The sequence below is a fragment of the Leptonychotes weddellii genome, chromosome 5 (assembly GCF_054177405.1).
Source record: "Leptonychotes weddellii isolate Sample4059 chromosome 5, ASM5417740v2, whole genome shotgun sequence".
Lineage (NCBI taxonomy): Eukaryota > Metazoa > Chordata > Mammalia > Carnivora > Phocidae > Leptonychotes > Leptonychotes weddellii.
In genome coordinates this window covers 58,986,423-59,002,760 of record NC_138373.1, presented here as the reverse complement: position 1 = coordinate 59,002,760, position 16,338 = coordinate 58,986,423, and the positions used below count along the sequence as shown (strand labels likewise).

Genomic DNA, 16,338 nt, shown 5'->3' with positions numbered 1-16,338 from the left:
AGGAGACGAACCATGAGAGACTGTGGACTCTGAAAAACAAACTGAGGGTTCTAGAGGGGAGGGGTGTGGGGGGATGCGTTAGCCTGGTGATGGGTATTAAGGAGGGCACGTTCTGCATGGAGCACTGGGTGTTATACGCAAACAATGAATCCTGGAACACTACATCAAAAACTAATGATGTAATGTATGGTGATTAACATAACATAATAAAAAAAAAAAGCAGCTCAAGTGAGGAGAGAAGCAGTATAATGGCAAATGAGAAGCAGTATAATGGCAATGGGCTAAATTTAAATTAAGTAACATTAAAACCTGAATTTCATAGTTCTACTAGCCACATTTCAAATGTTCAATGAGCACATGTGGCTAGTGGCTACCATATGGACAGCTCAGACCTTGAACATTTTCAACCACAAAAAAGTTCTATTGGACAGTGGCTAACCTAAACTCTCATTCCCAAATGTGAACAGTCAACTACAAGGAGCAAACATCCGTGGAACCCAATACTGTGGAACACAAGCACCAAACTCAAACAGAAAACCTTCTGAGGAAACATATTTGACATGGAAAAAACTAAAAATCATGTAAATTCCCAGAGTACTTCTACTGAATCAGATTCATAAAATTATACGCCATAAAAAAATTAAAAGTAGACTGTCCAAAATAAAACTTTCAATAGGTGAATGAAATGAACACATCTTTAAATCTAATCAGAATGCTGGAAGAAATATGCCAATGGATTCTCTCCAGAGTACAATGTATTCTCACTCTCAAAAAGTATCCAAGTATCTACTATTTACCAGGAAAGAGGTAAGTAGAATATAATCAAAAGACACCTAACAAAGTTCCAAAAGGTGAAGAGTCAAAAACAATTTTAAGGGGCACCTGGGTGTCTCAGTCAGTTAAGTGTCTGCCTTCATCTCAGGTCATGATCTCAGGGGTCCTGGGATAGAACCCAGCATGGGGCTCCCTGCTCAGCAGGGAGCCTGCTTCTCCCTCTGCCTCTTCCTCTTCCTCTGCTCCTCCTCCCCACTTGTGCTCTCATGCTCCCACACTAGCTCTCTCTCAAATAATAAAATCTTTAAAAAAAAAATTGTTTTTAAAGACAGGGAAGGTAGCAGGAGGAGGAGGGAACAACTCTAAGGGCTCTCTTTTGATGAAAACAGCGATAAGGAGAAGCATGAAAAAAGATCCCAGTTACAAAGAGATACTGGTGAAATTTTACATCTTAGGATAAAGAAAAATAAAAATCCTAAAAGCTCTCCAGCTAGGGGGTGGGAGAATTAAAGTAAAAGACATACATCATAATGGAGAGCTATATATAAAAAGACCAGGTTTGAGATCCGACTTCTCACCTGCAACAACGAACTGTAATCACCAATTTAGAAGTATCTTCAGAAAGGGGGGGGGGGGAGCAGGGGGAGGATTCATATTTTTTAATCTAGCCAGAAGATCATTCTTCTTGTATAAGGACAAAATGAAGACATGCTGGGGCATGCAAAACTTCAGATTACCACTCATAAAAAATATTAGTTATAAATCTTCATGCAAACAGAACACGTGAGGCAAAAAATGTTTTAAAGAATGAGAAGTGAAATCCACTATCACAATGGAAAACTTTCTCACCTGTCAGAAAACAGATCAAGTAAAAATTAAGATTACTAAAGATTTATATTATAGTTATGCTACATAAAGAACTTGATCTGACAGAATCCTCTGTACCATAAAGAAATGCATTATTTTCAAATATCCACAAAATACTTAATTATTGTTAGGAAAAAAAATCTTAATTCCAACAGGCCAATAAAACTAGAATTTAACAGAAAGTCTAGTAGTAGTAATTATTAAAATACTAGCTTATAAAATTCATTAAAAATTTTTAAGGGGCGCCTGCGTGGCTCAGTTGGTTAAGCCTCCGACTCTTGATTTCAGCTCAGGTCATGATCTCGGGGGTCATGAGATGGAGCCACACATTGGGCTCCCTGCTCAGAGGGGAGTCTGATTAGGATGCGCTCTCTTCTTCTCCCTCTGCCCCCCACCTCCATGCGCCTGTGTGCGCATGCTCTCATTCTAAACTAAATACATAAAATCTTCAAAAAATTTTTTTAAAAACATACTTCCAAATACCCCTGGGCTAAAATAGAGAAAAAACAAAACTGCGGAATCACATCTAGATTTGAATAAAAATGCAATCACTCTATAACTGCATCAAAATCTATGCAGTATGAACAAAGCAGTGAAGTTTAGAAAATTTACTTTTAAATGTTTTCAATAAACAAAAAAAATCAAAATAAACTATCCAACTGAAGAAATTATGGCCAAAGAAGAATCCAAGAAGAAATTAAATAAAACGTAGAAAACAGAGTTGTTTCTCTGTAGTTTTTTTTTTTTTTAAAGATTTTGACACAGAGAGCGAGACAGAGAGACAGAGACAGAGAGACAGAGAGCAAGCACAGGCAGGGGGAACGGCAGGCAGGGGGAACAGCAGGCAGGGGAGAAGCAGGCTCCCCGCTGAGCAAGGAGAACCCCAGCCAAAGGCAGCTGCTTAATCGACTGAGACACCCAGGTGCCCCTCTGTAGCCTGTTTAAAAATACCAACACAAGAAATGAGTCTTTGGTTAAGTCTGATTCTTAAAAAGTATAGGAGAGTAACAATACAAGAAAAGGTCAAACTGTTGATAGACATAAATTTTAAACTTTATATCAATATTTTCTAATAAAATATTAAAGCTGTAGGGAAAGAGTCAATAACCATACAAAAAATGTGAAAAGAGCTAAAGTTCTACCACTCACTAAGGCAGTAACAGCAGAGTTTTAGAGCAGAATTCAACCACAGTTTTCAGAAAGTTATTTCTGGTATTATTTAAGCTGCTTCAGGGCACAGAAAAAGACAAATGTTTCTCATCCATTTTCAACAGTGCTTCTCATTTGTGGACATAAAGGCAAAAAATTGAAAAATAAAATAAAAATCAGCACATCAAAACCATGAATCCCATGACCAAGAAAAGGTGCTTCAAGAAACCTACTGTAATTTATTACATTAATAACCTGAAAAAGTTTATGATCATATGATCATCTTTCTTAACAGTTGCAGAAAAAGCATGAGATTCAAGATCCATTTCTGATAAATACTCTTGGCAAACTAGGAAGAGGAAAATGTCTTACTTGGTAAAATACCTACCAAAAAAACTAAAAGAAACATTCTTAAAGGTGAAACCATAGAAGTATGCCCATTAAAGTGAGGAACAAGGATGTTCATTACCAACAAAATGAACATTATATGGATGCCCATTTTTGGCAATAAACATTTTAAAAAATTATTGAGGCAGGAAAATATACTTAAGTACAACCTAGATGTTTTTGAAAAACAAGGGGACTGCCCTAACAAGAAGCAAATATGCTACAAATCTGTTATAATTTAGGTGGAACCACATGAAACTAAGGATCATTTTTTCTACTTACAGAAATAGCAGTATTGTATGATTTAACCTCATATAAAACTACAGTGAGGGGCTGCAGCAGAATTGTATATTCTACCTTTCATCAACATTGCTGTTCTAATTTTTTTTTTATTTGAGATAGAGAGTGTGAGCATAAGCTGGGCTGGGAGGGGGCGGGGGGGTGGGGCAGATGCAGAGGGAGAAGCATACTCCCTGACCCCAGAACCCCAGGATGAAGATTTGAGCCAAAGGCAGACGCTCAACCAACTGAGCCATCCAGACGACCAGCTCTTCTAATTTTAACGAAGAAACAGAACATGCAATTAGCAGGAACTACATAAAATGAGTACCTTGAACGTGCTTTCATTGTTGTAACTGCTCTTTGGATACTGTCCTACTGATTTTATAAAAATTAAATAAACCTTTTTGTTTCAAAATAGATAACGTAAGATGTTTTTAACACAACCCATTCTACATTATCAAAGTAGAAATGAGAAGTATCCACATTAGTGGCTGGTTAGTGATATGTTCCCATTAGTGATATGGTTCCCATATAGCAAAATTCTAAACAAGATCATATCTAACTTTTTAGGCCCCCACACCCCATTATCTCCTGGATTCTCCCAGTGTATCAGGCTCAAGCTTGAGCTCTTCCTTAACATTTCTATCATTCTGATGCCAAAGTATTCATATCAACTGTAATTCTCTTTAAATTCTACTTGTAGTGGCGCCAGGGTGACTCAGTCGTTAAGCGTCTGCCTTCGGGGCTCAGGTCATGGTCCCAGGGTTCTGGGATCAAGCCCCGCATCAGGCTCCCTGCTCCGCGGGAAGCCTGCTCCTCCCTCTCCCACTTCCCGCTGCTTATGTTCCCTCTCTCGCTGTGTCTCTGTCACATAAATAAAGTCCTTAAAAAAATAAATAAAAAATAAATTCTACTTCTATCTTAATTCAAATCCTAATTACAAGCAATGCTAGTAACATATGGCTTTATATAACCAAAAGTTAGCTAATGTGCCCAAAATCAGCACACAAAAGGACAATTTCAAATCCTAAATGTATAATGTGCCAACGTGCAAGGACATAACAGGGGAAAAAGTAGTCAATAGTGTATAATTCCCTAACTATGCTAATAACATGTGCTGACAAAGTCAATTAAACAGCGTAACAGCTCCCAGTAGCTCTCCTGCTCAAGACTGACCATACTTATTTAAGTCTTTTCCATGAACTATTTTTATAGTTACGATGAAAATGAGAATCAGCTATAAATTACACAAACAGTAAGGTAAGATTTCCACTTCCTAATGTCTGTACTGAAAGTAATAGTTTAAACATCGAAATACTAAAATGAGAGCTGCATTTTGAAACCTGTTCTTCCCAAGAAATCAAGAACATCCCTATATATGAGTCAGTGTCTGGAACTCACCCACTCCTTGTCAAGGTAATAAAAAACTGGCCCAAATCAAAGGGGAGATTTTTTTTTTTTTTAAGATTTTATTTATTTATTTGACAGAGAGAGAGATAGTGAGAGCAGGAACACAAGCAGGGGGAGTGGGCAAGTGAGAAGCAGGCTTCCTGCCGAGCAGGGAGCCCGATGTGGGACTCGATCCCAGGACCCTGGGATCATGACCTGAGCCGAAGGCAGACGCTTAACCATCTGAGCCACCCAGGCGCCCCCAAAGGGGAGATTTTAAAGGCTAAGCACTTTGTCCTGTTTTCCAAAATAATCAACACTGACATTCAACAGTTATATAAAAAAGGAACTATCATAATTACACAAAAGTATAAAATTAAGGTTAGTCTACAGTTTTACTAAGTACAGCTTTGTGACTTAACCCTTACTATTTTTTATAATTTAAATGTCCCATGATAGAGGTATTTACGCATACAGTATTAAATACAAATGCTTTAAAACCCTAGTAAGGAGCCAAGGAACAGCAGGAACAGAAACTGGACCAAACCACCACAGAGAAGGCCACAGGCAGGAGAGAACACTACTACTTTTTTTTTTTTTTTTTGGAGATTTTATTTATTTGAGAGAAGAGGGAGCATGCACAAGCAGTGGCGGGGGAGGGATAGAAGGAGAGGCAGACTCCCCACGAAGCAGGGAGCCCGATGCAGGACTCGATCCCAAGGACCCTGGGATCATGACCCAAGCTGAAGGCAGACACTCAACCAAATGAGCCACCCAGGCGCCGGAGAACACTACTTCTTACAGCCTATCATACTGTGTTCCAACTTGCTAGCTTTTTCCTATTATAATCAACGTTTTCATGATCAGCCAGCACACATTTTTATGAAGTTGAAAGTCTGCAAAATTATTCTTCACAAATCAATTACTTAAATGAAGTTTACCACTCAACAGTCTCAAGACAACAGGAAGGCACAAGGATTGGGGGGTAGCGGGAGGAGGAGGATACCCCAAGTGCCAAAGACAGTTTTATCTAAAAAGCAATAGCAGGAGCTCCTGTTACTACCCAAATATATCTCACTTGCCTGCCAGTTGCTGATACTGGTTAGAAACTTCCCTACTGTCCAGCATTAGTTCTACTGTGGGGCATTAGATGTCCATGCCACATGAAACTAAGCTAGCTATTTAATGTATAACTACATACAAACTGCATAATCTATAAATCAGGAAAGAAGGTCGAAGAGAAAAAAACTCTTTAAAACCAAGATAACACATTAACATATGATCTGGCAAATAACCACTCCAGACTTCCAGATTCCTAATGATAAAATTCTTTACTATCCTACTCAGAGTTCCTCCTCTTCCATGTACTCTCCCTAGACCTGCAGTTTATAAAGATCTAAAATAAATCCTTATTTAAAAATGCAGTTTTCTAGGCTACATCCCCTACTGCTTTGACTCATGGTTAATGCAGAGGGAGTCAAGGAACTTGTTGCTTTAAAAGCTTCTCAGGTGACTCTAATAAGGCAGCCAAATCTAGAGGAAATTATCCTTACATCTATCTAAAAATCTCTGAACTGCAAAGTCCTGGGCATGAGCAGGCACCAAGTTAGTCAGAACTGCCCTGGAGCCCCCTTCATGTAGCTCTCACTTGTCAGGCTCTTCAGTTTGGCAACTGAAATACCCATTGTTTTCCTTCTTAACTCTAAAGAAGAGAATAGTCTGAGACCTACAGCTGCTGATCTGACACTAACTTAGTCACAGGAGTAAGAGCAAACCTAATCATTTAGGGTGTCACAGTTCATGCACTTAGCCATGTGCTTTAAAAGCATTTTAGATACATAATTTCCACAACAATCCTAAGGGAGTGGGCACAAAAACTCGGATTTTGTACTGTGCCTAACATCACCTAGCTACAAGTATCAGACACTAGACTTAAACACTAACTGAAAGAAGACTTCAATACATTAGTTAAGAATAAAAAGAAATATTAATATTCTCTAAGAACCAACTAAAAAGTATTCCTAGTCAGTCTTGAGACTGATACTGTCAATACCAAGTGTCCACTGAACCCACTACACAAGTATTAAATACAAGCCAAAATAAAGGGCGTAACAGAATATGAAACAATTTTAATAAAAATTCTGGAAAAGCTACTTATAAAATCCTTCTAATATTTTAGGACAAGAATGTGTCCTATGAAAAACTGATTAACTCCAAATGACAGGATTTAAGGCCATTTTATTTTCCTCCTTTCTCTAATTTTTCTGATAAATGTGCCCTAACAGAAAAATTTTAGTACAAGAGCACTATATAGTTCAAGAATTCATTAACTCTAACCATATCTTGCATTTACATGGTATTTCAGAAATCAGGCATATGAAAAATTTCTTTAGAGAAATAGAGAAGTATGTGTGAAGCTAGATAGACCAACAGAGTGATCATATTCTCCAGAACTCTGCTGCCCAATAGCCACTTCATGTGGCAAGTAAGCACATGAAATGTGACTAGTCCAAACTGAAAGGTGTTATAAAGTAAGTGTAAAATACTGGATTTCAAAGACTTCGCACAAAAACAGGAATGTAAAGAATCTTAATAGCTTTAAAAATATCAAGTACATGTTGAAATGATAATACTCTGGACAGACTAGGTTAGAAAATATACTAAAATTAATTTCACTTTACTTTTACTTCAACAGAACTACTAGAAAACCACACATGTAATTTGCGTTTGTGGCTCACATTAACCAGAATATGCATTTTAGCCAAGATCCCCAGGTGATTACTATACACATTCAAGTTTCAGAAGCACTGTTCCAGAAAACTGCAATTTCATTTACCTTACATCATAATAACAATTCCATTATTATTCTAGCCACCCATTTACTGAAATGCTACAAGGTGTCAGACACTGTTCTACGCGAGAGGAATACAAGTTAACAAAACAAATTCACTCCCTGTTCTGGTGGAATATATTCCACAGAAGACAAGCAAAGAAAAGCTCTAATATAGTTAGTTCTGCTATTAACACTTGTATTTGAAAATGCACGTTTGTTCCAGCACTATTGGCAAATCAAGAAATTATTTGAGCATAACACAAATTTCCCACTTATGAGCAGTTTCACCTGTGAAAAACACTAGCCGTACCCAGATGAACCAAGCTACATAGGAATTCACAAAGCACACACCCCAAACATCTTCAAGCTACCTCAATTCAACCTATGAGTTATGAATCCTATCCATCCACAATTAAGTGTTACAACTTTCAGGGGGTTATTTCATATAACCCTCCTTCCATCACTTCACAGTAACTCACAAGCTGCAACCCTTTCAAAAGATGCCCACCTCCCACAAGCTAATTTCAGGTCTTTATGAAGGTAGAGTACCATATTTATTGTACTGTTAATGTACTCCTTAACCATTTAATATGTCATGCTATGATTTTTGTTGGGTTCCTATCTCTTTAATGTGCCCCTAACTTCACTTTTCCCATAAATCCGGTGGTGGGATTTTGCATAGCATGATGACTTTCAGGGACACACAAGTCATGTTGCAGCAGAAGGACTCTAAGTAAATAACATCAAGTTATGTGAAGTACAAGGAAGAACACTCAGTGAAAAGGATAGACAATGACAGGGATGGCAGTTTCAGAGTGATCAGGAAGGGTAGGGAAGGCCTTTGGGAGATGGTGACATTTAAGCACATTACTGAAGTGGAGAGTGCACCAGGAGGACACACAAAAAGATGAACATCCTAGAAAGGAGGAGCATAAAATGCAGTACTCTTGAGACAAGAACTTCTTCCTGTAAGGCCAGAATGGACAGGGCAGCACAAACAAGGGCAAGAGTGGTAGGTGAGGAAGCTGAAGAAACACCCAGACACCAGATTACACAGGGTCTTTTACAGGCCGTGTAAGTAACAGGGAGTCACTAGGTTTTCAGAAAGAGAGTGATGTGAGCTGAGTGGCATTTTAACTGGACCACTTGTGGGGGAAATAATTGTGTGATGCAAAAAGAACACCATTCAGAGGCTTTTGCAGAGTCCTGGTAAGAGAAGGTGGTAGCCAGGAGTATAATGGTTGTATTTTAAGAACTGGGAAGTGGTTGTAACTACAATCCAAGTGAAGCATTTAAGCTACTATTAATTGTTAAAACCGGAAAGCCAGTCTCTTAGCTATATATAATACCCTAGCTCTACCTTCAAATTATATTCCCAAGTATTCCCACTTAAACAGGAATAATCTTAATCAGTCTATTTCAAAGGGTTGTTGTGGGATCAGATGAGAAACAGTGTAAAAGGGCTTTCAAAATTATAAAGTATCAGATAAATAAGTAGAAGAGAGACTCTTAGGAGACATTTGCAAGACCTAAATAACTGCTTTTGAAATGATTAACAAATAGTATCTCTGATACTTAGTACACTGAGTCCCAGAAGCAGAGTAGTTACAGATGTGGTCCCATTTACAGAATCCCGGTAAAGATGCCCCAGCTCATTGCTACCTTCACTCTTTCCAGCATCGTAACAAAATGATAAACTACATAGACCACAACCATTCTGCACAACAGAAGACAATAAGCAGACACTTAACAGAGACAATCTAGTTTTCTGTGAATTATGGACCAAAAATCCTGTTATACCAAAAACTTTACATCTTGCACAACTAAAAAACAGCTCAATTAAGACTGCCTTAAAAAGATCAAAGTCAACCATTCCAAAATATTTTTGATTGTGAAACAGAAATAACATTATATCATTAACAATATATAACCATCCCTTTAAAAACAAAATGTTAAAAGTGATGATTAAGACAAATGACATGGATGTGTTCAAATACATGCACACATGTCTAGGGTATATATTATTTCCTAAAATTAAAAAAAAAAAAAAAAAACACTGAAGAACTGAAATATTAGGACTGCTAACCTGCCAAGCTTATTCCGTTTCTCTTGAAATGGAATACCTATTTCCTGTGGTTTTTAACTGACCTATGGAGATCTAATGCAAACCTATCTGCCTACTTTACTATCTTATTATAAAACATGAATCAATAAAAATAGGTAATATTTATCTATTTCACTGGAATGAAATCCAAGTTATTAGTAAACTTCAGATTCTGTATGAAATTTCTAAGTTGCTTTGAAAACAAGTATCTGAATATAAGGCCGTGAGAAAAATGGCTGCTTCCAAACGAAAATTTTGGCAAACTTTCACGTTAAAACTCTTTTAAAAAGTCAAACACGGACATGCTATCTTGGTCTAGAACTACACACATATATTGTGCCATTGTCAATGCCGTGGCTTTGATAAGGACTAAATTAGGTGTAACCACCGAGGACGCTGGGTGAAAGCTTTAAGATACAAGAGGATATGACTTTAAATTTGTGCTATAGTAAACACCCACCAAATAAACTATCAATATGCCTAAATGTTTCCTCTCTGACAGTGTAAACAATTTACCAGAACAGAGAGGACCAATTTCTAGAGTCAGCTCTGCCACTATTTATTCAATTTTATACAAGTAAATTTTCTCTCATTTGTAAAACTGTAAAACAGATGCTATCTGTTCTACCTTCCAAAAGCAATAGGAGGATCAAAGGAGACTGTTCACTTTTATAATAGTTTCTAGCATTACAAATGCAAAGCACATTTCATTTTATTCAAAACAGTTACCTGAATAACCATAAGGCCGTGCGTGTTACCCAAGTATCAATCTATCACCCAATGTGAACAGATTCAAACATTACTAAATTATATTTTAAAAACTATAAAAGCACCAATTATCCCCAAATAGTCCCTACAGAACAATTTCTTCAAATGTTATATAGTACCCTCTGTTTGAAAATTAGATGAATATACATTTCCAAGTATCTCCAAACATGGCTACATGACAAAACAAAATAAAAACTTTCACTATGCAGCTAAAATTTTTTCAAATGTTTAGAAACAATGGTTACCAAAACCACTACAGGCAACTTTACTTTGTACTCAAAGATACCTAAATGCTCAGGAAACCAATGAAGAATATTTTTCAATTAGTCAACTGAGTTAAGCTATCCCCAAAAAAGAGGTTTCTAACAAGTATTCCAAATATATCTTCTAATAAGTTTCTTACAAATAATTCTGAGAGGGATATGAAAAATAGGACAACCCCCAAGAGGTTGAAGTTTTGTGGAACATCTTTCCAGAATCCTTGTTAAGATACCTTTCATCCTAAACTCATCTGCACTATCATTCTTGAAGTTACTTGGTAAAATAATCATTTAAAACAAGTCTCAAGAAAAACACACTTTAATAACTAAAGAGAAAGTGTTCTTAAAATTCCACGAAAATACAAATTCAACATGAACTGTAGGTTCATACTTCGGCAGTTTGGATGTCAGCCGCACTTTTAAAAACATGTTTAAGTTATAAAAACAAATCTAATGATTGTACCTTAAGATTCTTGCTTTTGGTTAAGACTGTTTTGCAAATAAATCACAGAATATATAAAAATAACCTGATTCACCAAGTTAAAGAATATTTAATTATACTCTCAACGGCCCCTAATTTACCATAATCTACATTCCCTTTAATAAATCTGAAAAGGACAAAATCTAACTCTCTTAACTGTACATATTATGCTATAGTAAGTCTTTTTTTAAACTAAACATTTCTACAACTGACAATCCTTCTCCTTGCTTTTACTTTCCCTAGTAAATTACTTAAAGTCCTTTTATACGTTACTTCCGAACTGGCACTTTCCAAGGAAATCCAAGGTGCCATAAAAGAAATCTAGTAATCACTGTAAAAAATACATTGTGATGTAGATAGATGCCAGTAAAGCCCAACCTTGATTTTATAAGTTCCACATTTGTTTAACCTGCTTTCTAAAATGCAAATTACAAATCATAGTACATAGGCTCTTAAGTTAGTAGATATTTACTGAAGTCTAGGTTTCTTTTAAAAACCTAAAATGAAAATGAAAATAACATACTGATATTAGATCAATAAACAATATACTAACCTGTTCTTAAAAGTGGTTTGTTTGGTTTTTTTTTAAGGGGGGTGGGGAAGGGAGAGAATCTTAAGCAGGCTCCACACCCAGTGTGTAGCCAGATGTGGGGCTGACTCCCACAACCCTGAGATCATGACCTGAGCTGAAATCAAGAGTGAAATGCTTAAACCAACTTAGCCACCCAGGCTAAGGCGCCCCCTAACCTGTTCTTAAATTAAGTTACTTACACAGGTGCACAGATCACTGCAGTTAACATTGGGAAATGGTTTTGACTTTATATATATGAATACTTATATGTATATATTATAACTTACATTTATTTAAAAATAAAAATCCAAAAGAATACAAATGCCTGTAAAAAAAAAAAATCAAACTTACGCACTTTAAAAAAACTCAGTTTCAAACATGTATCAGCAATAAAAGAAAATACCAGGAGTCAGTGTATAAGGACTAAATACCTAAGTATTAATGAGAAAAGAACGACCACTTCACATCTTTAAGAGAATTAACATCAAAGAGACATTCCAAACTTCAGAATGGAGATCTCATATTTTATGATACTTATTATTCATACATAGTATAAAGGAATATGGCAGCCAGGCATATTAGAAATGGTAGACAGAAATGGAGCTATTAATTAAAAGGCTCCAGAAGAAGACAGATAAACAGCTAAAAAGCAAATCAGAAAATGGGGCTTAACTTAGCAAATGACTAGATGAGAAAAATTACAAGTTTCTTACAAAAGAAGCATCAGCAACCAGATGCAAATAAAAAGAAAACTAAAACCCTAGAAGTATCTGGAATTCACATAGGAAGCAAAATTAAAATCGAAATGAAGAAAAAAGGAGTACAGATAAAGTTAGCAGCTACAACCACCACTAGCTGCCAAAAGTCAAAGCCTTTCAAACTAGTTTTTATGGCAAGGATCACATTTTATCTTTACTTCCAGGAATACTACACAACTGTTGCCCCATGTTTGTTGAATAAATAAGCAACAGAATGATCTTGGGATTAACTCACCTATAAAGGAATTATCAGGTATGGTTAACTGTGAATATTCAAAAGCATTTACAGAACTTTCCCAGAGTGCCTAAACTGACTTATTCCTGGATTTGGAGATATAGGATACATTAACCAGATCACAATCACTAAAAGAAAATCTAAGATACTCATCTGTAAGGAGATAAAGTACCACATCCTATTTTGTCACAATCACCAAAATTTTAAAAATAAAACACAGTACAACACAAAACAATGCCTGCCTTCCAAGAGCTAACATTTAAAATGAAATCCACTATAGAAGAATAACCGAAAATAGTATCATCTCAAACCATATCTAACACTGGAAAATTTACCCACCAAATTAAAAACATTAATAAAGTAGTTTTGCCATCAAAGGACTTCTAACACTTTAATAACCAAACCCACCTCCTACTGGTTACATACAAATAAAATAAAGTTTATCTGCATCAGTAGCACAATGCTATAGCTATATTCAACAGAACTGTATTCTCCTTCCATCCAGTGTCTAAATTCTTCCATTTCAATGCAATCTAACCATTAATTTCCTCAACCCAATAACTATGGACAGAGAACAGCCATGTTTCTGATTATCTGATCACACTGAATAAAGCTGATCTCCATCCTAAGAGGCGGAAAAAGAGGACCAGAAGATGAAGGATATTTTTTAAAAGTAAGCAAAGTATTGAGAAGTTCATGGACAGAAAGCCGCATGGCACTCATTTGAGTTTCCTTAGAAGCTTCTGAAAGTACAATCACTGTTGTATATATGTATCTCAAACATGTTATCTATTAAACAAGAGAAGATCTTACAGTGGGGAAAAACCAGATGTTTTAATTACTCTAGTGAAAATGGTTTGTGCCTCAATACATGCTTTAAATATGAAATCTGATTTTTTGGTAAATTCTGGGCAAATTAAATCTGAAAATAGTTACTGATTTACTTTTTCTTAGCCTCCTACCACAAAGAGCTTGAGGTAGGGTTATAACTGCAGGGTATCAGCACCGTACAAAAGAAATGAGGCTAACTTTAAAAAAGTTGAATATTTGTATGAAAACGGTATAAAAATTACCTTAATAAAATCCTGGAGAATCTGGAAAATAACACTTTAAATGCTAACAAAAACCCAGAAGAATTTTATAATCACAGGTGGGTTTTTTTTTAACTTGTAAACGATCTCAAAAACTGTACTAAGCTTTTAAATTCATAATTTATCAGTAAGAAACACATTTGAACTCCTTATAAAAATAAATTTAAGCAGCAACAAGAATCTTAAACTGAGTCAAATAAACTGAAGACTTTACTTGAAAAGGTGAAAGTTCTTTTCTTAGAAAAACGTCCTGCATTTCTCCCAGTAATAAAGCATTTGGCAGGTCATACTCATAAACGCATTCTCTTATTATAAGCCACTGGTATCCATTTTAAGATGCTCAGCTCAATAGCTTACTTCCACAGTGACTTGTCTAGGAATTAAGTAAATTAATAGAAATAAAATATTTTGATGACATAACCATATGGTAATGTCCCCACGCTGGAAATATCACTGCCACCTATTGTTTTACAGAGAGCTATTGTTAAGTATATGTGGAAGTTTCATCAAAAAAGCTACTCACCACCATCCCTCTCTCTAACTCTGTGAATATGCACATTTTTGGCCTTACTGTGACCTGTGCTGTCACTATATTTGTTTTCAGGACTATCAGATCTCCGCAACATTTTATTTGGTGGTGAAGGATCTGCGGCGTCTCGCATTTTTTCATGTCTGTGATCACCGCTACTGGGGTGACTCTTCGATGAATACTTAAGTGCCTGTAAAACATCACCCCCCAAAAAAGAGAGAAAGAATTGAAACTTTAAACTTAACTTCCTAAATGATTTTATCATAAAATTTGGCATATTAACTTGTTTATGAACTTATATCAATAAAATTAAAATTTCTGTTTTCAATTCTGCCTTTAAGTTATTCAGACAACACCTAAATACCTAAGACTCTTGTACAAATCATGTTTAAAAAAAAACTTTTTTTCATTAAATATCTCGTAACTACAAAAAATCAAACACCTTGGTACATTTATTCCTTAATAAATTTTGGGAATTACAAAATTTAATCCAAAGTAGAAACTAGTGTACTAGTTTCATCTTGAGTACTAATGTAATAATCTTGTGTTCTAACAACTGATATGCACAGACACAAGTATACATAAGCATGTCTCTACAAACCTACAAAAAAAGAAAGCATCAGTTTCTCGAATTTTTTGATCCAAAAAAAACCATTTCATACCTAACTTACCTACTCTTGCAGGTATGGAAAATAATTTTAAGATATAAAAACGTTGGTGGATATTTCTAAAACTCCCTCACAATGGTTTAGTTTTATTTTAACACACATTTAAGACAACCATAATAAACCAGTCTTTTACTGTGTGTAATTAGTATGTTTCAGAAGGGCAGATTCAACAGCGTTTAATCTTTTGACTATCCAAAGATAATGAACAGTATTATACACACCAAGGGACCTAGGGTTTTTAACTTGAGCTTTAACAACTCATGCTAGCCAGTAACAGAACTATAATCCTAGAAACTCCTTTAAGTGATTGAGTATAGAAAGTGGGAAGTATTTATTTCTGGTGTCATCTGATAGTTACCAACCACTTACGAGATTTCCCCCTCAAAACAGGGCCCACTTCTATCACAATTTTAAAAAACTTTACATGCAGAAACCGCAGTAACAAAAAGGAACCTACCTACCTAGAACCATCTATATTAGAATTATCCATAAAAAGACTTCTGGCCATAGAACGAATTATCCAAGTATCCAAAGATCTCAATTCTTACAATGAGAAAAACCACTATCTTTCACTAGTAACTCAACTATTTGCCCCAAAAACAATTAAAATGGGGAAGGGATAGTTTAGGACACACATAAAAGTTCCAAATCAATTAGTTGTTTTTTCCCAAGCTTTCCATCTAATTCAAGTATCCTTACGTTAACTTTTAGTTCCCAAATACAATAAATATGGCTCAGAAGTCACCTATCGTCTCATCCCATCGATTCCTTTACACCGAAATAATCGAGTTAGGTTCTTCCTGGCTAGGAATGATTTTTTTTTTTCCTTAAAAAAAAAAAAACAAAAACAAAACCCTGAACTTCCTCCAGTCACCTGTCAAAATAAGTCACCAAACGTTGCTGGAGAGCGCTAACAGAACCAAACACAAAATGTTAAGGGGACCGGCGGTGCTAGTTTCAGATTTGTTGCACCGAAGGGCCTGTAGCGACTTCTGAAGCCTGCGCTCGAGTAGCAGTTCCTCCCTTCCCCCCTCCGTCCCCCCACCCACCCCTCCACCCCGGCCTCGGCTGGTACCTGGTAAGGCTGCGAGTCCCCCCTCCGGTCGTGACAGCTGAAAAACAGGAAGAGAGACGGCGATATGAGACACCTCGGCGGGGGAGGAAGAAAACGGGTCCCCCCCCCCCCCGCGCC

General features: G+C 36.3%; 1 protein-coding gene across 3 annotated transcripts in view; it reads right to left on the bottom strand.

The window, feature by feature from the left end:
* The window catches only part of WAC (WW domain containing adaptor with coiled-coil), an 84,654-nt gene extending 68,329 nt beyond the window's left edge, over nt 1–16,325 (bottom strand). For all 3 annotated transcript variants that reach the window (XM_081820785.1, XM_081820786.1, XM_081820787.1), the window contains exons 1-2: nt 16,222–16,325; nt 14,473–14,668 (exon numbers count right to left, since the gene is read on the bottom strand). In XM_081820785.1, coding sequence (XP_081676911.1) covers nt 14,473–14,611 — 139 coding nt within the window. In that variant the 5' untranslated portion in view covers nt 14,612–14,668; nt 16,222–16,325. The remainder of the gene's footprint in view (nt 1–14,472; nt 14,669–16,221) is intronic.
* Between the last annotated feature and the right edge of the window lie 13 nt (nt 16,326–16,338).